The following is a 22,297-nucleotide window of genomic DNA, read 5'->3' as shown; positions in this document are numbered from 1 at the left end:
TTACAAGCTCAAAGTTTGCGTTATTGCTTGAAGCCGACGCCTGTAGCAAAATAATATTGTCACGAAATATATTTCACGTTTCAATAGAAACTTCAATGCTTACTTTTAAATGGTTTCAAATCAATATGATCAATAGTCAAAAGTAGTTATTGTCAATGATTGATATTCTATACAGTGTTGAGTGAAATCGGAATAAGTGTTACATATATAAATTTTTAAAAATATTGATATTTGTTTGCTATAATGTGTAAAACATGCAGGCTTTAGCTTTTATCTTTTAACACCAATTTGTATATACTCATGTTATAGGTCTTTTTTTTTTCAAAAAATATTTTTAGATATTGTGTACGTACAAACAGTTTAGTTAGTTGTAGGATAGTTTCACGCACAATGTTACTGGCAAGTGCAACCTTTGTAAAACCACAATATAATAAAGGGTACTATAGTAGAACAGTGAATCACTCATATTATAGTCAGAACACAAGTGAAGGTGACCCTTTGGCTAAAGTCCAAAGTATATCCTCTTGACACGATGTCAATAGGTCTACGAACACATCATGTTATACAACTCAACTAACATAATTTAAAAAAATACTTTAAAACATCATTGTACATAATCATAACTAATATTATAAATGCGAGTTTGTTATCTATATTCACGTCTTATTTGCTCAACCAGTATTCTTGAAGTTTTGCATAAGTAGTTTGAAGTACGGCTCCTCCGTACATAGGGATAACCTTTCATTCCGGAAAAATAAATGTTCCCGTTGTAAATTGACGCGGGCGAAGCCGCAGGCAAAAGCTAGTATATCCTAAACCTTTATCTTAAAACACGTAAGATTTTTATTTTCATCTTAGAACCAACAGCTTATCATATTGTCCGATGAACGAAACAGGTCAAGTCACTTCATCGCCAAGGCTATACGATCTGCTTAGACTATGATATCACTAAAAGCATACCTTCGGAGGGTACGGCCGCATGAAAGTTCTAAAACAAACGTTCAAAGCGCCGGTTTCCATTCAAAAGTTAGCATAGCGAAACTTTGACGGCTGTCGGCGAAAGCAAAATGAAGATAACTGATTCAGCGGACCGGGCCCAAGCCGGCCTATCTTGATTCTGTAACTGACAACGAAATACGCGCATGCAAGCATTTGGCTAACCAATTCCAGAAATATAGGGTGAAAACGTTTTTTAGTCTGTTATATTATACATGCGTTTGGCTACCGAATTCCTGAAATATTGGGTAAACATGTTTTTCAGTCTTAATTTTTTTTATTATGCACTTTATTTGTCTAAATCAAATCATTTTTATTCAGAAATTATAACTTCATAGCTTTTTCATGTAATATTTTATATTATTTAGTAAATTCACAAAAAGTTACAAACTGCAACAAGGAAACCTTAACAATAATTATTCTCACTAGTCCAGATCCATAATGGAACTAGTAGTTGTACTCTATTTGAATGTCTACATCAAACAAATAAAAGAGACTCTGTTTCTTATAATCAAATTCGGTCATCAAAGGCCGCAATAAACACGCAAAATAGGCAAGACGAAGGCCAATAGTCTCTTTTTACGAGAAGATAGCTAAATTATCCCTAAATCCTATATCTTACATAGTTTTACGTGTTATGTTAATAGCTGTAGTCATTTTATCGTCACGACATTATATAGCTAATAGTTTATTTATGAGCTGTAACGTGAATCACCCGTCACGTTACACGTTGAGTAAGATATAAAGTGATTAGTTTTATTGACTCACACTATCACACAATACATAAAAACTAATGATATTTTCACGTCATCTGATTTTAATTTTGTTAAGTATGCAAAGAGATTCAATAGGTATATTGAGTTTATTTGATTTAATTTTCATAATATCATTTGTGATATGACTTAAATGGGTCAGGTAAAAATTATAATATTATAAAGGTATATTTACTTCAAATTACCTACTTCCCAAACATTTAACGACAGCGTCGGCACCTAACAAAATAACCAAAGAACATGAGAACAAACTTTTTTGTAAAATTTCTTGCCAAACTTATGTTTTCAGTATTAACGAAATATTTTTTCTTTTATTCCCAAGGAGGATGAAGTCAGTCAGGTGACCGGTTGTAACATCACTGCCGAATTTTCAAAATCTTTATTGTACGCAAACCTCGGGTTTCACGGGGTCACAACCCCCTAATGCAACTAGAAACACGCAAGTTGAATGATTTTCCTTGTTCCAGGGTACCGCAATCGCGCGAATGGTGTTCAGCAATGGGGGGGCCGCGGCGCATGTCCAGTGCGCTGCTGCTGCCCTTCGCCCTGCTGTCCTTGCCTGCAGCAGACGCGACCAACACCACCACATACAGGGTAAGTCCTTTCTATCACGGTGACCAGCATGAGCACTTCTGCCTCGCGCCCTGCTGTCCTTGCCTGTAATAGAAAAGGTTAGGAAGCTGGAGTGGCAATGGGCTAGCTCTAGCCACGTCTGTCACAAATGTACTTTTATATTACATCATATAAAGATTGTGGATGCAAAGCATTGAGCAGAGAGACTGGATTCCGCGCCTGGGCGTTTGGGATACCCAATGGCTAGACGGCGCGACAGCCTGAAAAAGTTTGCAGAATACAAATGGATGCGTAAAACCCAAAACCAAAACCGACAGCACACCATGGGCAAGTCTAAATCTAGCAGTTTACTGTTATAGACTGATGATAATGAAACCTTTAAATGATATTTCGTTTTGTGGTAGCAGACTTTGGAAGTCGAAGAGGTTTGGATGTGTTTTGGGCGCGTCTTCGATTTTATTAATAAAAAAGTAGTTAAACTTAAGGAGGTGCATTTTGTCATCTTAATCGAAACGTTACATATTTTTCAGACAACAAAATAATTTCTACTGCAAAATAAATTGAAATTAAAAGCTACAACAACAAGGATCCCAGCAATCTCGATTGCAAACTGTCTAGATTAAATTATACGAATGCAACTAAGAAACCTTTAATTAATACTTGCTTCTAGTAAGATTGCCGTGTTGTGTGAGTTTATCTAGCAAATACCAATAAGGGGCTTCTCATACGTACTTGTTTATTTATGACTAGCGACCCGGCCCGATTTTGCACAGTCTAATAGGCTGTTTTGTTTGTTTTGATAATGATTTAAGTATAAACAATTTTGGTAAACAAACATCGAATTAATGAAAACTAGAATATCGGAATAGGTTGATAAAATCGAATAATTAAAATTTAATTAAAACAATTTTAAAGAAAAGCTGACATCCATACTTCCACACTATCCATGTTCCATTTAATTAAAAATATTATAAAGTTTTGTTTTTTGTACGTAATGAATAAACTCAAATACTGCTGGGCCGATTTTGTAGAAATTTGGCACAGGGAGAGAAAAAAGCCTTAATCAGTAACCAAATCTACAATTTTATTATGGTTTTTACTCGAGGGAAGCTGGGACGGACCGCTAGTGGTTTAATATTTTGGGAAAAAAAATCGATACTTACCTATTTTCAGCATGTGACCAATTAAATACATTGTGCGAAGTACCGACACAAAAAAAAGAAACAAAAAAAGAGTTCAGCTCTCGATGGTCAATAAAAGAGGATTTAACCATTGCTGAAATGAACTTGCTTTTTTGTTGATAAAAACGTCGAACTGCCGCATGCCGCCCTGAAGCTATTTCGGAGTAACTTTTCTATTAAAACTTCATGTAACTGGAACGTTACACTCTGCTTCGTAATCAGAGTCATTATATTTGGTTTGTGAGTGAGATTGCTAAAATAAAACAGCATCTTCAATTAGTATAATATAAGGTATATGTTATTTCTGTAATGGACGGGGAAATATCAATGTACCTTGTAGAAAATGTGTTGTTACCACTAAGAGAGAGTTGCACGATTCAACTTTAACGTTCACAGAAAAACGCAAAGTATGCTATTTTGTCGTCATACTTGACGGTACAATTCACCATACACGTACATAAGTTAATCTTTGTTGACAGTTTGTCGACACCCACAATAACTTTCTCGGTAATATTTACTATTGCATTTGCTTTTTCATACAATACATTGATAATAATCAACTAAAGAGGGCGGATTGTTTTTCTTTCGATATTGTATTTGACTCAAGCGTTGATCAATTAAGTATATTATACTATACGTACCTAGGTACTATACGTTACTAACAATTACTACTAACATTGCTAATTTTGAAAGAAATCGAATAGATTGGGATCTTTTTCTCTTTCATATTAATTGACATATTAATTTAGTTCAATCGTAGAATAAATAAATTAATATTACACATGATCCTGTAGTAATGTGTAATATATATTAGCTGTTTATTGTAATTTAAAAATACATGGCGATAGGTAGTTATAAAAGTCATATCTAATGCCTTTAGGCGACTTGAATAAAATCAGACACCAGTGTTAGCAATAACACAATCGATAAGACGATTTCGAATTGACGTCATGCAAATATTATGCCAAACATAACTTACTTTCGCTTACTTTTTCATTTGCCAATCAGCGGTAAAAATGGCTGATCACAAAAAGTCTATTTTTCCACAGACAAAATAAAAACTACCCCTTTAAATTTGTAGTTGTATTGTTACTGAAAACGTAATTAACTCGAGTTTAATTAGCATAATGGTTGAGAATGTTGCAGATACTTAATGAAACATTATTAACAGTATAACGTGCGAGTACACTTCAACATATTAATGCATAAATTTCTTTATCGTTGGAAAGACAATTGGTTAGTAGGTACTAATAGGTAAATATTGTCAAGAGCGTGCGGTGCACATTGTTCACCTACAAAGTTCACCTGGTTGAACTACAGAAATTTTATTCGCGCTAATCCTGGAAAACTATATCCATACTTGCATATCCATACTTAATAATATATATAAATGCTTCCTATCTATCAATTATAATATATGTAGTACATAAGTATTATTACAATATTGTCTATCACGTTCACCCTTTCACTTCGACTTTGATGACATTTCGAAAACAAAGTACACCGTGGATGGATGTGGAGTGTAATAAAAGTTTAAAAAATATATGTCTTCAGAATTTACACTTTATATATATTGATTGAAAAATCTATGAATAGACTATAAGTAGACTCAAAAATACTGACATTTCTAAAATCGAATCACTCAATGATGATTAAATTTATAATAAGGGCTTTTGAAACACGACGAGGTACTTACAAGCGGGGTCTGGCAACATCTGTTTAATATTTCTAAGGCAATTTGTTTCCGTGACAAATTGAGCTTTCGAGACCTCCATTCCACGAGTGAATTTAAAATGGCGCTTGGAAAATATTATAGGGCGAAAAATATGGCATTTAAACTTTTGATTACTTAGTTGTCTTTATGTTCTTAGGACACAGCGCGTTATAAACCTGACAGCCATGAGAAGCTCATTCTGTTGAGTCATGTTCCTGGACGTCAAAGTCAAGGAAGAGCATCAAATACATGGATGACCTTGACTTTAACGAACATCATCACTAGGATGAATCAACTAAATGAATTCTATATGCAGCAAATTCTAGGCACAAGATCGTATTGCCTGAAAGACCTTATAGAGCCGCTGCTACTGATGCTCATAACACGCAGCTATAAGAATGTGACTATGATGACGACGTATTTACTATAGACCTGACCGTTCATAGTTCATACAGTATTCAATAGATACCTACATACAGTGTCTAAGGCGTTATACCTCTCTCTCATCTAAGCACGCTCCTGGTGTCATTTTTGGCTGTGACTCTCCAAAGCCTTATTCTATTAATAAATTAGAAAATTCGCTTTTTTATCCCGATACTATGTTGTGTTTGATATCCGATGCGGGTTATCCTATCGACTTAAGCTATTGTGACGTTGATTGATTAATGTCTATATTGAATTTCGTATTTAATTCCTATGATTAAACTAGCGATGCCGGGATGGGTACTATATTATTTTTTCATCAAATATATATTAATATATTTGATAAAAAAATAATATAGGTACAAAGGGACGTAGCCAATAAATAAAGCAAGAGGTTTCGCCGTAATCCGCGATTTCCGAGGCTCTACAAAGCTCACCGCGGGCGTGTAAAGAAGACCCCACTTTGGCGAAATTATGATAGGAAACCGGATATATTGAACATAATGAGTATATCTTTCTATACATACCTCATTTTAAATAAGGAGATTTTGATTCAACTAAATATATACATAATTTATATAATTTATATATGAAAATAAAAACTAAACTAAAACTACATTACGAGAAATATCTACAAGGGGTATCTTTTATGAAACATACGTTGTTTATAAAATTTACATTTAATTTATTATCTATCGCTGTTTGATACCCACGAAGTTTTATGTAATCTTATTCATAGCTCAACCAGAGTGCGAGCAAAACAATCGCTTTCATGTTTTCTGCACTGTACAGAAAATAAGATTTTCACAGCTACTGGGCTGTATTTACATAATAATAGGCAATGAATTATGCATGGAAGACGTCTCCAGTTATAGGCCCCAGGTAAAGTACATTGCATTAATTTGAATTCTTGCATGGACCTCCTATGTGGCGGTAATAGAAGCTAGTGTGAAATTTTGGGTAGCTTTTGGTGATGACTGTACATTTCTCGAGTGCCAAGTTTATTGAAGTTCGCGTACCTAAATACTTTCGTACCTACTCAAATTTTAAGCTTATGAATGAATAAATAAAAATAAATAAAATAAATTTGGCATATTTCCCGGAAATCGAAGAATATGACTGCTTTTTCATAATATAAGGTTTTATACACCGGTTAAATTATAACAAAATTTTAAAACATCTGTAGCGAATTAAAATAATGTTCTGACTTAACCACAGACATTATAAGCGAACTTCAAGTATGCTATACATACTATATGCTACGTTTTTACATACTATATATCCGGATATGTAAGTGTATGGGTTAGCTGATCGGTGGGTTTTTATGGGAGAATATTTAGAAAAAAAAAATTTTCTTTTTGCTATTGATTTATTGGGTAAATTAGGAACTCTAAATAGAGTTCCTAATTTACCAAAAGAAATATATGTATATATTATAATAAAAATAATAATAAGCCCGCAGGGCAGCTTGTGGCGAGCTGTTGGAGAGTAGCGACCCAACGGACCTGAGTGCTCCCAGGGGTGGCCCCTGTTCCTCACCTCCGATCTTCCTTTCCCAAGGTCGGAAGGTGGAGTGGAAACCGAGAGGTAACAGGATATACCTCTGGCTTGCTTTCGCCGGCCGTCCAGAGTGGAGTCGCGAGAGCTATATGCTCGAAGGGTGGAAGTGTAAAATGTCATAACGCCGGGGGCGTCTGACTGGATCACCATGATTTCGCGCCCCGCAGGCTCACCTCTCTACACCCTTAGCCGCCCACGCCAATGTTGCCCCTTTGTTGCCAATCGCGGCGACTGATTTGAGGGGCCCATCCAGTGAGCGGCGAGTCACCACCTGCCACTGAATAGTCAGTTATCATGATTATGGCAGGTGACCGAACTCTTTGAAATAGCCCATTCTCAGTTCATCCAAATTTCATTCTATAGACCAGTACTTCTATCTATTATTCTGCAATAGTTCACACTCCCGCCGAGACCTGCTCATGGGCATATCATTTCATTGGTATATCCGGGAGCGGGTCTTAGCGGGAGACCTACACAACATCAAAATTCTCCAAAGGGCCTCTACGTGTTGGATCCATATCCCCACGAAAGCCTCTCAAAGGACCGGACTATGTGCCGTGAATCCCAAAAGGAGATACATATAATAATAATAATAAATAGATGGATAGATAGATCAATACTTGTATCCATTATTCTGCAATAGTTCACACTCCCGCCGAAGCCTGCTCATGGGCATCAATCAATCAATCAATCAATCAAATTTATTCATATAACAATTTAACAATTGTCTTTGAATACAAATAGAATACAAAATAAAAATTACAAAAAAATATACAATTAAACTTAAAATATCTAACAAAACTTCGATATATGCAATATTTTTTTTATTTGTTGAAGAAATCCTCTATGTCGTAAATGTTTTTGGCAAGTAACATATTTTTCAGTTTGATTTTAAATAAATTAAAACTGATATTTCCTCTAAATTCAACTGGCAGTCTATTAAATAATTTAACCCCTTGATAGTACGGACTATGCCTGACAACATTTAGACTGGGTATTATATTAGAAATGAAGTGTTTTCGTCTGGTTCCTTCACGTACGATTTTTTCTTGTTCCGTTTCTAGTTGAGGTAGCTGTTTTTTAAAATCAGTTAAGACCACAAGCAAATACAGACCAGGTACCGTTAGTATTCCCAACTTTTTAAAATGTGGTTTACAAGAATCTTGTGGTGATATTCGTACCATAGCGCGTATAGCCCGCTTTTGAGATACAAAAGCTCTATTTATATTATAGTCATAGCTTTGTCCCCAGTATTTTATGCTATAGCGAAGCCTGGACTCAACTAACGCAAAATATACCATTTTGAGCTTCTCCATACTAATTTCTTCACGAAGGCTACGTAAAGCAAAAGAGGCTGATGAAAGAGCACTTTCAACTGACGACAACTCTTTCTTCCAATTTAAGAATTCATCAATATACGTGCCCAAAAATTTCACATTGTCCACTAAGTCAATTTGCCTATCATTAAATTTTATGTCTAAATTGGAATTATTTCTACTTGTAGATTTAAATATTATCACTTTGGTTTTACTGTCATTTATCATTAAATTGTTGTTGTCAAACCATACATGAAAAGCTTTTAAAGCCTTGTTTATCTTAATGTTTAAATTATTAATGTCATTATCGTGTATTATAGCATTTGTGTCATCGGCAAAATTAATTATTTCTATGTCAGGTATACATTTATTTATATAGTAGATTAAATCATTAGTAAAAATAATAAATAATATTGGTCCTAGAATAGATCCTTGTGGGACACCCCTTTTAATTACTTCAGTTTTTGATTTGACTGTTCTTTCACGTCCATCTTCTATGTCCTTCATTTCAACAAACTGTTTCCTATTTGTTAGATAAGAACGAAATAGATCTAGTCTCTTTCCTCTTATTCCTAGATGCTCGAGTTTATTTATCAATATCCCATGATCAACTGCATCGAACGCGGAACTAAGATCAAGGAATAAACCAGCCACTTTATTTTTATCATTGAGCCTTTTTGTAACCTCTCCAATCAGGTTATCAATTGCATCCTTAGTACCTTTACCCTGTTGATATCCAAATTGTTTGCTACTAAGAATGTTATGTCGATTTAAATGTGATAGCAATCGCTTTTTCATTACTGTTTCAACAATTTTCGAAATTATGGATAGTAGAGATATAGGCCTGAAATTTTTTGGGTCCGTTTTAGATCCTTTCTTGTGAATGGGTATTACCTTGGCAATCTTCAGCTGATCAGGGAAAATACCTTCTACGAAGCATTTGTTTATGAAACGGCTCAAAGGCCCTGCTAAAATATTTATATTATCCTTGATAACTGCGATGGGTATCTCGTCATAACCAGAAGATCTCTTTAATTTCATTTTATCAACAATTTTTTTGATTTCGTAAGGAGTTACGGGCTCCCAAGACGCAGCTCCGGCCACTCTGTCTACAGTCATTATTTGTAACGCTTTATCATTATTATTATTAGAAGGTAACTTACTGTCAGTTTTAAAATTATCAGAAAAGATGTCAACAATATCTTGCATATTATTAATTAAGTCATTATTTATTTTTAGATAAATCTTATTATTTGTTAATTTAGACTGTTTGTTTCTGCTTTTATTTACAGCTTTCCAAATGGCTCTGGTGGAGTCTTCTGCCTTATTAATTTCTTGAGTAATAGCCAATTTACGCGCCTTATTAATGACTCGTCTATATAATTTTATGTACGAACATTTATATTTTTTTATAGATTCATCTGTATCTTCATTTATGGAAGTCAGAAAACGCTTCATTTTACTCGATACCTTTAGACCACGTGTCACCCAGTTTAATCTAGAAGTACTACCAAATTTTATTCGCTGCTTCCCTTTCCTGAACGAATCATTAAATATTTTTTGTAAAGTTTTAAGAAAAGTATTTATCCCTAAAATAGTCCAATCTTGTTCTTCAAGTCTACTTTTAAACTTATTTTTGTTATTTGCGTTAAAAGAGCGACGTTCGGTTATGTAATGAGAATAAGAGCTATTTTTTATTTCTTCTAATTTAATAGTACAAAAAGTTGCCGCATGTCCATCTGCCAGTCCGTTGTGATCTACCATGATGTCAGAGATATATTCCTCGGGCACATTTGTCAAAAAGTTGTCAATGCATGACTCAGCAGAATTTCTTCGGAAGGTCGTGGTGTTTATAATTGGCCTATAGTTGTAGCCTTTTAATAGAGATAAAAAGTTATTGCATTTATCGTCGTCAGCCAATAAATCAATATTAAAATCGCCACAGATTATGCATGTTTTGTCGAAACAAAAATTCATCAATTTCTCAAGTCCAAAAAAGAATTCGTCTAGGTTTTGGATATACCATTTCATTGGTATATCCAGGAGTGGGCTTTGGCGGGAGACATTAACATTAAAACTGTCCAAAGGGCCTCTACGTGTTGGATCCATATCCCCACGCAAGCCTCTTAAAGGGCCGGACTTAGTGCCGTGAATTCCAAAAGAAGAGAAACAAAATAATAAAAATATTTTTTTTTATATTTTTTTTCTAAATAGGGATAAAAACCTTTTTATCCCAACTGTGATTATCTGGTGTTTGTCACCATATAGAAAAGTAATCAAAATGCTCGTTTGTAGGTAATTATAAAACTAATCATTAATCACTTACGGAAATCCCTATTGAATTGTGTACACAAATGTGAAAACAGCCCTAAATAAACCCGTAGCACTGCTTAATAACACACAGACGCGTCGACATGTAATAAACATTAGTTCAATCTCAGATTACACAAAAATTATAGTTCATATATTATAGTTCATCAGTTTAAATCGATTAAATTATGTATTTGCACGTGGCAGCAGATAATCTTAACCCAACTTTTAACATAGGAGTGTAAGTTAAAGTTAGCCCCGACTGTAATAAATTTGCCGTTTAAAATTAAAAGGTCGTGGATATGTACGAATGCAACAAAGAATACTTCACGGTATAAAACTAAACATTATTTTTTGGTAGGATCATTGGATCCTAAATATTTTGCTGGGATAGAAAAGTGAGGTCCAACTGAGATGTAACGATAAATATATGGCAATAGAAAGAACTTTATATGGTACTTAATACTTTGTATGATATTATAGAATCATTTATTTGCATGCAGGAATATTATACATTAACCTGATTTGTAATATTAGGAAATACAAATAAATAAATTATTAAATTAAATTATTAAATTTATATCTAAAAATACATATTGTATATATACATACAAAAATATCGAAACTACATACACTAATTCCATGGTTGAAACACAAAAAGAAACCAATAAATTGTATAAACAAATGTGTCATCTTCTTCTAACTATTTTCTATCTATTATTATTATAAAGAGGTAAGCGTTTGCGAGTTTGTATGTTTGAGGCGGGTAATCTCCGAAACTACCGAACCGATTTCAAAAATTCTTTCACAATTAGAGGAAATAGATAGAAATGGAAATAGACATAGTACCTAATGGATGGACATTATGCAAGATTAGTATAGGCTATATTTTATCTCAAAATTCCCACGGGAGCGAAGCCCCAGGCAACATCTAGTTTAGTATAAATTTGCAAATTAAGAAAACTTATTGATTAATTAGATAATGACAAAGAAATGATTATACTTAATATCACACCACAGCTATTTCTACTGCAACAGGCGGCCTTGTGACCCAGTTTCCATTCCCGCTACGAAACCTGCCAGCCACATCACAACTGATTTGAAATGGACGGCATTGTTGGATGTTGTTTTGCCTACAGAAAATATTGTTACACCGCACCGACTTGATCTACAATCGGATACATTACATTTCAAAACAAATTATGAAATTAAACTACTGAAGTTTATTTTAATTTTTAGACTTTTACTCATTAACCTTTCTAATCGACACGAAACGAGACCATACTGCACGGTTTTTAATGCGGTTCACAAATAGATACTTCGTGTAATTCTTGAGGAATATTTAGGTGTATTCATTTCATTCATTAATGTATAATATTCCTGCATGTAAATAAATTATTCTGAAATGATAATAACAACCCCATTTAGAGTATTGTTTCTGTATTCTATACCTATATTTATCATTACATCTCAGTTAGACCTCACTTTTCTGTTCCATTTCATGTCATTTGTTAATTAATAACTTAACTAATAACTAATAATTTTTCAGTCTAAATAGAATGAAAGACGCAGAAACTGAAAAGTTGCTGTAGAAATTTTGAATCAATTTAACACTAATTCCAAACGCGTAGCCAAGAAGTATCATAAAACTTTGGATAGCCGCTTCGGTTCGTAAACAAATCAATACATTTTCCATCGCGTTCTATTGAAGAATTTTTTACTCTTTCCCTTTATTATTAACTAACATTTGTGTTTGCTTCAACTCTGATCAACACGAACATAATTTGAATAGCCCTTTGTACCTATTCTGTGTACTGTGCGGAAATCTAGTGGATAATTAGAATTCGCAGTACCGCTCTGAAGGGGCGGATAGTGGAAATAGATATAATACCAAATGAAACTCAAGTACATTTCTGCTATAGAATTAAATATTTTAAACATTCTAAACGTTCAGTTTTGAATCGCAAATGAAATGTAGTATAGGTATTTTGTTTCAATTAATCTAAAAACTTTAGTTTAAGATTGAGACACGAAAAGCCAGGAAGCTTCTAACATGCTAAGAGTAGAAAGCAAGTAGGTATTATATTAAGACTATACGACTAAAGGTAGCCGCATAACTCTAAATCATGTTTAATTCGAGTAATCATACTTAATTTCTCATAAATGTCTCTCTTAGGTATATAATAAATACCTATGAATATGTTTGCAGCATTTGTCGCTCCTATAGTTTCTATCTCATAGTAAGATAACCCGCCATATCATTATATAAAATCAACTAGCACTGAAAATTATAGCAAATTCTGTTTGTATTACCATGGAATAGAGTTCTAGACAGGATAACTTGACATACAACGGTGGGAAAGCCTACTTGCTTATACTGAAGAAGATTAAAGACCAGCGTTTACTTGACGTTTATGAAAAACCTCCCCCTGTAGACCGACCCTTTTTCATAGTCGTAGCATAGTTTAGTAAACAAAAGGTACTTTTTATCAATCAATATTTATGCGTTAAAGGTACATTCAATCATACTAAGAGTGGACACTAGTCAACTTTGACGTAAACTTTCACTTCACTTTTTAATTTTATGGCTCCATCGTTTAGCCAAACGATGATTTTGCCAATGTCAAGGTTGAGAAAGATACTGTGTTTGTCACATGGAATTAGTAGGTACTCGAAGTACTTACTAAATCCATGCAAAAAGCTAAAAAATAAACAGAGGTCTATCGGCCTCTCAATACCTAGGCCTATTGATAAAACCTCCACGAGAGGTCAGCACATATTTAGATCATCCACGCACTACCCTTTACGTCACTCCCTTCAGTTGCAATGCTTGACGGGTTTTCCTTTATATAACCGCTGCATTTCTGAAACTAAAATTAACAGCGTACATATATTTTCAATAAACAATCTCAGGTGAAGCACTCATAAAATGGCGTTTAAGAAAAGAAGAACTGAAACTCCATCTAGCTAATATGTATGCAAAAATGAAGTGGAGATATGAAGCAAATCTATATCACCCCACTAGAAAAAAATAATTGATTTAATTAATTAAAAAACGAATTGATTATTATCAATGAACTTTGCACAAACTCAATATGAGTTAAAGAATTTTCTTTAGAAGAAAAACATATGAAAGTAGAAACAAATGAAATCGTTTTTCCAAGCCAAAACTTTATTATATATTCAGAAATCCATAGTTTTGAATATGACTTATGTATTAAAACCTAGGTATCCTCTCTATTTTCACATTTCATTTCATTACATGTCTTCATGAACACCATCGCGTTTCCTATAATAAGATACTCGTACTTAGGTTCGTAAGAAGATATAATAAACATTTTCTTCAAGAGGTCATTCTTGGATTAGGGAGGTCAGTCGAGAGCTCTGCTTATTATATTAACACAGAGATAACAAAGACCCCAACACAAAATATCTCAAGTACATAAAGATGAAAATCCTCCTCGTGGTACTAGATTTATTCAATAATTTTAATTCTTAGTAGTAATTAATGTAGGATTTAATCATTTCAAAATCTGCGAACTACATCACATTTCCAAAATAAACTTTACTTTTCTTTTTCCAAACTTCCAAATCGATTGCATTTTTTAGCTCGAAAAAATACATATAAAATTAAATAATAACAGATTTTTAGTTGTGTTTTTTCAGTACATTGCATTTCTGCAAAATCAACATGACTTGTAATTTCGTACATTAAAACGAATATATACATTATACGAATTCCTATCGTAGACCAAATCCAAGTTTCGAGTACCTACTACATATACTATGTAAAACTTTGTAAAACTTTGTATTCTTACTTGTAATTCTCTTTTATCATACGCAATTCATTACGAACTGTGAGACATATTTTTTAAACTGTGTTATAATAAATATTGTCATAAATATATATAAAGATTGTTTCTTACGTTTAAAAAAATAATATAACTATATTATCTGTTACTCTATTTTGTATTAACGTTGAGACGAAGTATTCCCATAATACCCATGGGAATTCTCCGAGCATTTCAATTATGAGCTGTTGTCACGAGTCTGTTTGTATTCCATTTGCTCAGAATGCTCTGTAATTCCTGGGTTTCACCGCTGTTATTCAATGCGAGGAGTGTAAGGTTGCACATCCTATATACAAAGATTCCCTTTGTGTTACCGGTAAATATCTCTGTTTTCGTTCCATTTGTGTTGTTGAGTAGATGGTTGGTTTTTTTAAAGATATCAGCCAGTTTGTTTTTTCAATCTTCTATTATAAAGTTTTTTATATTTTATTATAAAGAGGTAAGCGTTTGTGTCTTTGTGACTTTGTATGTTTGAGGCGGGTAATCTCCGAAAATACCGAATCGATTTCAAAAATTATTTCACCAGAAAGGTACATACTATATTTTATCTCAAAATTCCCACGGAAGCAAACCCCGGGCAACATCTAGTCATAGATAAACTTATAATCGCTTCTGTATTGGTTTTTTTTATCAATTAAGATTAAATACATATTAAGTTTTAATCAGTTCATGATTATTATGTTTTTTTTTTACTTGTATTATTTTATTTCAAGAATTTATTGCACAAAATTACATAATGTATGTACTAAAGGCAGATTCTCTACAAGTCAACATAATGGTTAACTAACGACCAAACAGAGTTTTTTTTATTAATTTGTTGATTAATTTCTATATTTTTTTTGTAGTTTTGTCCGTTATTTATTTAATGTGAAGAGCCCTCCCTCTTGACGTTCCGACCCATGTCATGACCATGCCCGACCTGCACTTTCCTTAAAAGCAAAAATATTTGTTGTTATTACATTTCGTCGTCATGAGTAAGGCTTTCTTTATAATTTTTCAAATGAAATATAGACCTATGTCTTTATAGGTGTCTGTACCTAAAGGAAGATTTTTATAAAAGTGGTTTTCTTTATTTATGATAAGTGTACATTAAAGCTAATAAAACGTTCACAACATCAATTAGATTTTTTACACAATAGCATTGAAAAACCATTTGAACTATGGTTCTGAAGTTTAATTTTGTATCATAAGGACCGACAGATTGGAAGCGACTTTAAGCAATATGTAATGATAATCAATCTATATAGAAGTTCTACAGTTACAATTTCCAAAAATTATAAGTTTGAACCGTAGATTTTGCAGCAAAATAACTAGGTAAATAAAACTTTTCCCAATTTAAATCAAACACTTGAAATCTGGAGACGCTTAAATCTTCGCACGAGTGATTTTATTCTGAGATGGGAGAGAGTAGCAGAATCCTTTAAAGTTTAAAGTGAAATAAAAACCTCCCAAGAAGATTCCAATGCTACCATCTTTTGTGAAAACTTTTCAACAATCTCAACCCACATTTACTTTTAAAAAGTACTTCATGAATAAGTATTTAACATACTACTATCCTAACATCAACACTAATATTAACATACCTTTCATCGCGTAAGAAGATCTCTACTTCTAAGGTATAATAATAATTATAAGATACTAGATGTTGTCCGGGGTTTCGCTCCCGTGGGAATTTTGAGATAAAATATAGCTAATAGTAATCTTGGATAATGTACCTTTATATCGGTGAAAGAATTTTTGAAATCGGTTCAGTAGTTTCGAAGATTACCCGCCTCAAACATACAAGCTCACTAACGCTTACCTCTTTATAATAATAGTATAGATATCGCAATACAGACCGGACTTACAGATGGGAATATATGTATGTACATACAGTCAACAGCACATCAGGTTATCCTGCATGAACTTCTATGGCGCGGTAATAGCGGCGAGTTTGCAATGAATTTGTGTAGATTGATATGCATCAAAAAGTTCTTAGTAGTGTTGGCTTCAGTATTACACAAAGATTCGTGGTTATAACAATAACACACATTCCGCGTGTGACCGACGACGGACAGCCAGTGCTTATAAATTTTGTCGGTCAAACTGTCCTGCCTTAATTAGAGACCCGCTGTTACAAATAGCATCTGCTGTTGACAACACTCACAAAATGACGAAAACGCGGATAAGTATTTTGACTATATAACGCAAGCAGAAATAGACTAGAGCTATCAATATTCTCGTGTTACGATCCTTCTACCCGATCTCTAGCTTCACTTACAAGCACCAATCAACTAGTTGGTGTCTTACAATTAGCGTAATTATCACGCTTACCGTATGTCTCTCGCAGTGATACGCAGGGTGAAGAATATAGATATTATCCTATTGCTACGATCCTCCTACACGATTTCTAGCTTCATTGATATCGATACCGAAATAACTTGAACATAATTATATAAATAACGTTCGGAAAGGTTAATGTTTAAATTATATCAAAGTAAAAAGGAAATCAAAAGTACAATCAGTTGTACCTCTGATTGTGCCGTGAGGCTGAAACGATTCCCAATAAAGAGATTCCTAATAAACTGAAAAAGATAATTGAAATAAACTTATACACTGCCATATTTATTAAAAAACATTTTCCATTTGTGTTTCCAGACAAGATGCTTTAATACATAAAATAAACATCAAAATTACAATATCTTTTAAGTAAGTACCTATGCGTTTCACGGTCTTGGCATGGACTTTATCAGGGACATTTTCCGTTAGAAAGAACCTTTCGAACAGCTTTGTCTATTTTCATTGAATTATCATAGCTGATAAAGTTAATAGCTTAATCATTTTAATGCACAGTACTCCTCTATTAATAACATGTTGTTTTTGTTGTCGGAGTTAGAAAAAGTTCCATTAGTATCAATTGCCACCCCCTATATATAATACAGATTCAATGGGAGCTTTCCGAATTAAATTTCCATTACTCACCTGGCATCTGACTTTGAGAAATTACTTCAAGAGGAGATGCTTGTGGAGTACCGCCAAATTCTTATTATGAAGGTTGGAGCTGTAAATGAACGTCACACTTAGGTACATTTTTACATTAAGTTACTTTAATATACTAGCACATTTTTATAATATTTTAAATCATGAATGTTTTGTTTTTTTATTTTTATTATAAAAATATGTCCATGTTTAATGAATTAATGAATGAATGAATGAATGAAACATTTATTCCAAAAAATTAAACAGCACAACACAAAATAATGATAAAAAATCAGTAAAAAAATCTTATCATACAAGTAAATTTAACTGCTTTTCGTTGCGATGTGTGTCGCGGTTTGTTTTCAGAATAATAGATGGACTTAATTGGACGATAAAAAGATATAGTATAATAAGGAAAAAAAATACATAAATATATGCGTCATGAGAAAGATTTCAATGAAAAAAGTGCTAAGTGCTTCGTACAACCTCTACGAGTTTCGTAGCACACCTAGAATACGTCTTTATTATTCCTTTGAATTGTTACTGAAGCAAAAAAATAGCTAACATAACATAACAAATAAGTTTCGAATGTTGTTTTTGTAAAAATTAAAATTTTATTTTTTAACTGAATCTCATTTACTTATCAGAAATTAAACTATAATCGCCGATATCAGTCAAGCGTCCTCCTGGGCCCATATTTTTGTAAACCTTTTATTTTATATAGTTGTTCCCTACCTTTCCCCTTTACTTTGTGAAATAAAATTACTTTTTACCTAAACAATTGTTTATTATCCCTCATAATTACCTTTTTTACATGACAATATGAAAATGCAAACCGTCTGAAATGGAAAATAAATACGAATTCAGTGCGGTTAATACATCTACCCTCAAATCTGTCCAAAGCAAAATATCTGAGATCTGTTATTCTATTTTTCTCAAATATTCCACTGCAATACTTTTTTAAAAGTTGTACCAATAAAGGTGCCGACGACCGACGCCCCTCGCTTCTTTAGCAAGGTTGTTGTAATTAGATTATTTAATTGTATCAACTTTGTATGTTTATTTGTCATGTGGACACACATGTCAGGTTACTAGACAGTGATTGAGATATATAGTAATATATTCTATTCATTTCCTCTATAGAAAATATTAACTCTGTCTGTGCAAAGATCAACTTTTGCGCCAACAGGAAACTGTAAATTTAATTTAAGATTTAACCGCCACTATTAGTTTACGTGCCAGCATACAGTGTTATTCTAAATTGAACTTTGTTATTCTACCGTCTTAGTATCTAATGTAGTATAAATTTTATTTAATCTTAGGACGAACTGGAGTCGTCACTGCGCCTAGTCCATGCAGTCGCGAGTGGGGCCACGGGTGCTCTTTGTGTGACCCAACGGTACGGGAGACTTCTCTCTCCCCTTCACGTGGCTCGGTGGGACTCTGTCAGGGCGAGGGCAGATTTGGCCGCGAATATCCTGCACCAACTGGGACTGGAAAATGCTGGTAAAGTATTTGCTTTCCTAAAAATAAAGACGCACATAGATTTAATAACTAAAACAATCGGAAATCTTCCAACTGTTCAACTGAATCAAATCTGAATCAATAAACTCTGTTGATGCACAACCTATAGTTGTGGATTACTATTTTTTCCTGACATATGCCATCAGATATCATATCTATGCCATCAGATAATTGTCAGTGAGTTAGCTTGATCTCTGAGCGTCCGACGCTCATTGAGGAAGGAACCGGGAAAACACAGACGAGAGAGAAAGAGTCACCTTGATGTTTTTTAATATTATGTATTTTATTTTCAGATTTCCTGACAGCAGTTTCTCAAGGTCTAGTGATGGGGGCAACGCTGCCAGAACGCGCGGTTGGAGCTCGAGCTGTGGCCTTGCGTTCTGATGGTGTTGTGAACAGTGCAGTCGCCTGGCAGAGATATGGGACAGCTGACCCTGTTGTCTCCGCCTCGCCGCCTTTGGAGGAACAACCTAACCCAGAGTACCCTTGGTTAGTCTAGCAATAGAATTTGACTGGTAACTGCTGTAGGCTGAAAATGATGATGTTACGTTACCAAAGCGTGCGGTTGAAGCCTGAACAAAGGTCTTTACGTTATTTTGTTCGTAAAGTTTTGCGAACAGTGCTGCCAGAAATTGAGCACAAATATCCTTGTGCAGTTGGAGATGCAACCTAACCTTGGGTACACCTACCTAATTCATAATTATATATAGGTAACTTTTCTATGGATTTAAGTAAGGTAATAAATAATATATATAAAAACCTTTCACAAATACTTACTTTATAAGTCATTAAGCATTAGATGCCTACTCGTACGTGAGTAGTTTAGATCCTACAAGCGAACCAAACAGACTCTCATGAAAACAATGTTTTTCGCGATTTCATACAGAAATGCTGCAATATTTTTCATAAACCCGGTGATTTATCTGGAAAATATATTATGTCCAAACATGTTGTAGAAATTTGTTTGCGTTAGCGTTGGATTTAGGAAAAGCGAACAAATTTCCCACGATAGCTTTTCATAGACTTTGTAGGTCTAATTTAAAATTGGGTCTTGACAAACGGACAGATAGACAGACAGACGAACGACGAAGTGATCCTATAAGGGTTTTGTTTTTACCTTTTGAGGTACGGAACCCTAAAAATATATATATTGCCGCCGCGTCCGCCGTATACCTACACTATCTCTCATCTTGTTTCTTACAAAGCCGTGTAAGAGCTGAAAGTTCTCTTACCTACTTTTTTCTTCCACTTAACACGATCTTTAACATCCTTAATTGTCAGGCCTTTTGCACGTATTTCATCCTTAACGACATCAAACCAGCACGTTTTGGGTTTAGATGTATTATGTATTATCTACGTAAAATTTCTCCAGTAGTCTTCGGTGCCATATTTATAAGGCATGATGATATGCTCATTCCATCTATTTCAAAGATATTTCATGATTCATGATTTTATAATTCACTAATTTGGAAGCAGATGAATCTCTTTGAGATTAATCTGCTTCCAAATTAGTGAATTTTGTATTTGGTTTCTGCTTCTTGCGTTCCAAGCACTTTACAATAATATCAGTCAACATAAAAGCAGCAATCGATATTTTGATAAAAACATTCTTATAATAAACTAGATAACCTGTGAACGTGTTTTTAGGTACGAGTCAGTCCACAACAGCAAGACTCTCAGATCGACCAAGTTCATGCCCCCGCGGCCTGGTGCTACCATGGAGGGCTGGTGGACTTACCCGTATTATAACTGCGAGGCGAAACGTTGGTTGTTGTCGTACACTGTGCCTGTCCCTACTATACGAGGGTGAGAAGCGTTTGCTCTGTGGTCTTTTGTGATAACTCGAAGATTAGGTGTCCATGGGCTACGGTGTTTGCTTACCATCAGGCAAACCGAATGCTCGTTTGCCCACTATTAGGTACTATAAAAAAAGAATTTACTGTACTGAACCTTGGAGGCATGTGGGGACCACATGCCTCCGATACACACCCTAGAATAGTCTCTAAGTATATCCTACCTAGGTACGCTAACACAAAGCCCGATGGTGGCTCACCTGGCTGAAGTCTATGACACCTCGTTCGGTTTCAAGATTCAGTCCCATTTTCATTGAAGACAATTATTACCTAAAGTGCTTTTATCAAGTAGAATTCTATTTACTTAGGTATCTCTTGGTTTTCCTACAATCAAGTAGGTATTAGGTACAAATATCTGATTGGTAAAATGAGATTTTCTCACCCTTCTCTGTTTTTGTCATATTATAATTTATTTTTTTGCAGCCTGAAAGGCATCGTTTCGCTTGACATAGACATATCTAGCCTGGAGATCAACCAGTGTGAGGGGGCTGCCGACGACGACACAGATAACCAAATTTATTCTTTCCACGGCACACACAAGTGCCCTAATGAGACTACTTACGTGAGTAATCAGATCGTATAAATCACTTAGAGCGAATATCTTGATTGATGATGATGTTGCTTTTAAGAAATTTTTGAATATGTAGGTTTGTACCTTTGATTACCGAAATTTGTATCTATATGTCTTTGTAAGTAATCTACTCAAGTATTTACAAAATATATATTGTTACCATTAACCTAAATTTTTCCTTTATTCCGGCTCCACACCATCGGCAAACTATTTGTGTACATATATGTGGCTGGTCTGGCTGATTTCTTTGCTGAAATACTGACATGCTAACTAGTTACGCTATGTACCCTACCTACCTACCTTCATTTGCATTATCATCTGTCTACTCTGAGTTTGGCGATAATGTTCAGGAACCATTATTTCGCTGGCGTGGTAAAAAATATCTGCTAGGGTTTTAAGTTCTGGGCACCTACCTACTTGTGAAGAAAATTGAAAATAAAAATTAATACTACATTAAACTTTTATTAGTCTTTTTTAACACTACTAAGTGTTAAAAAAGACTATACCCATAATTACTGTATTTAATTATTTTCAGTGCGAATACAAACCCAATAGGGAAGTGAGCGCACGACATTCAGGATGGGCACGTGGATTATACATTTGCAGGTGTCGCCCTGGATATTACTCGATGAATCATCCAGAAGGATTTAACGGATCTTTAGTTGAAGGTATGTTCAGTTGTTATGAACGCTAT

At 34.1% G+C, this 22,297-nt stretch overlaps 1 protein-coding gene across 2 annotated transcripts in view; it reads left to right on the top strand.

Moving 5' to 3' along the window:
- The window catches only part of LOC128675168 (uncharacterized protein), a 47,007-nt gene that overhangs the window by 15,795 nt on the left and 8,915 nt on the right, over positions 1 to 22,297 (top strand). For both annotated transcript variants that reach the window (XM_053754390.2, XM_053754389.2), the window contains 6 exons: positions 2,237 to 2,363; positions 18,978 to 19,161; positions 19,473 to 19,668; positions 20,827 to 20,985; positions 21,456 to 21,594; positions 22,139 to 22,271. In XM_053754390.2, the coding sequence (XP_053610365.1) occupies positions 2,268 to 2,363; positions 18,978 to 19,161; positions 19,473 to 19,668; positions 20,827 to 20,985; positions 21,456 to 21,594; positions 22,139 to 22,271 (907 nt within the window). In that variant the 5' untranslated portion in view covers positions 2,237 to 2,267. The remainder of the gene's footprint in view (positions 1 to 2,236; positions 2,364 to 18,977; positions 19,162 to 19,472; positions 19,669 to 20,826; positions 20,986 to 21,455; positions 21,595 to 22,138; positions 22,272 to 22,297) is intronic.

The sequence above is a fragment of the Plodia interpunctella genome, chromosome 14 (assembly GCF_027563975.2).
Source record: "Plodia interpunctella isolate USDA-ARS_2022_Savannah chromosome 14, ilPloInte3.2, whole genome shotgun sequence".
In the NCBI taxonomy this organism is placed as follows: Eukaryota; Metazoa; Arthropoda; class Insecta; order Lepidoptera; family Pyralidae; genus Plodia; species Plodia interpunctella.
The sequence above is the reverse complement of the archived record's forward strand: the minus strand, read 5'-3'. Positions and strand labels throughout refer to the sequence as shown.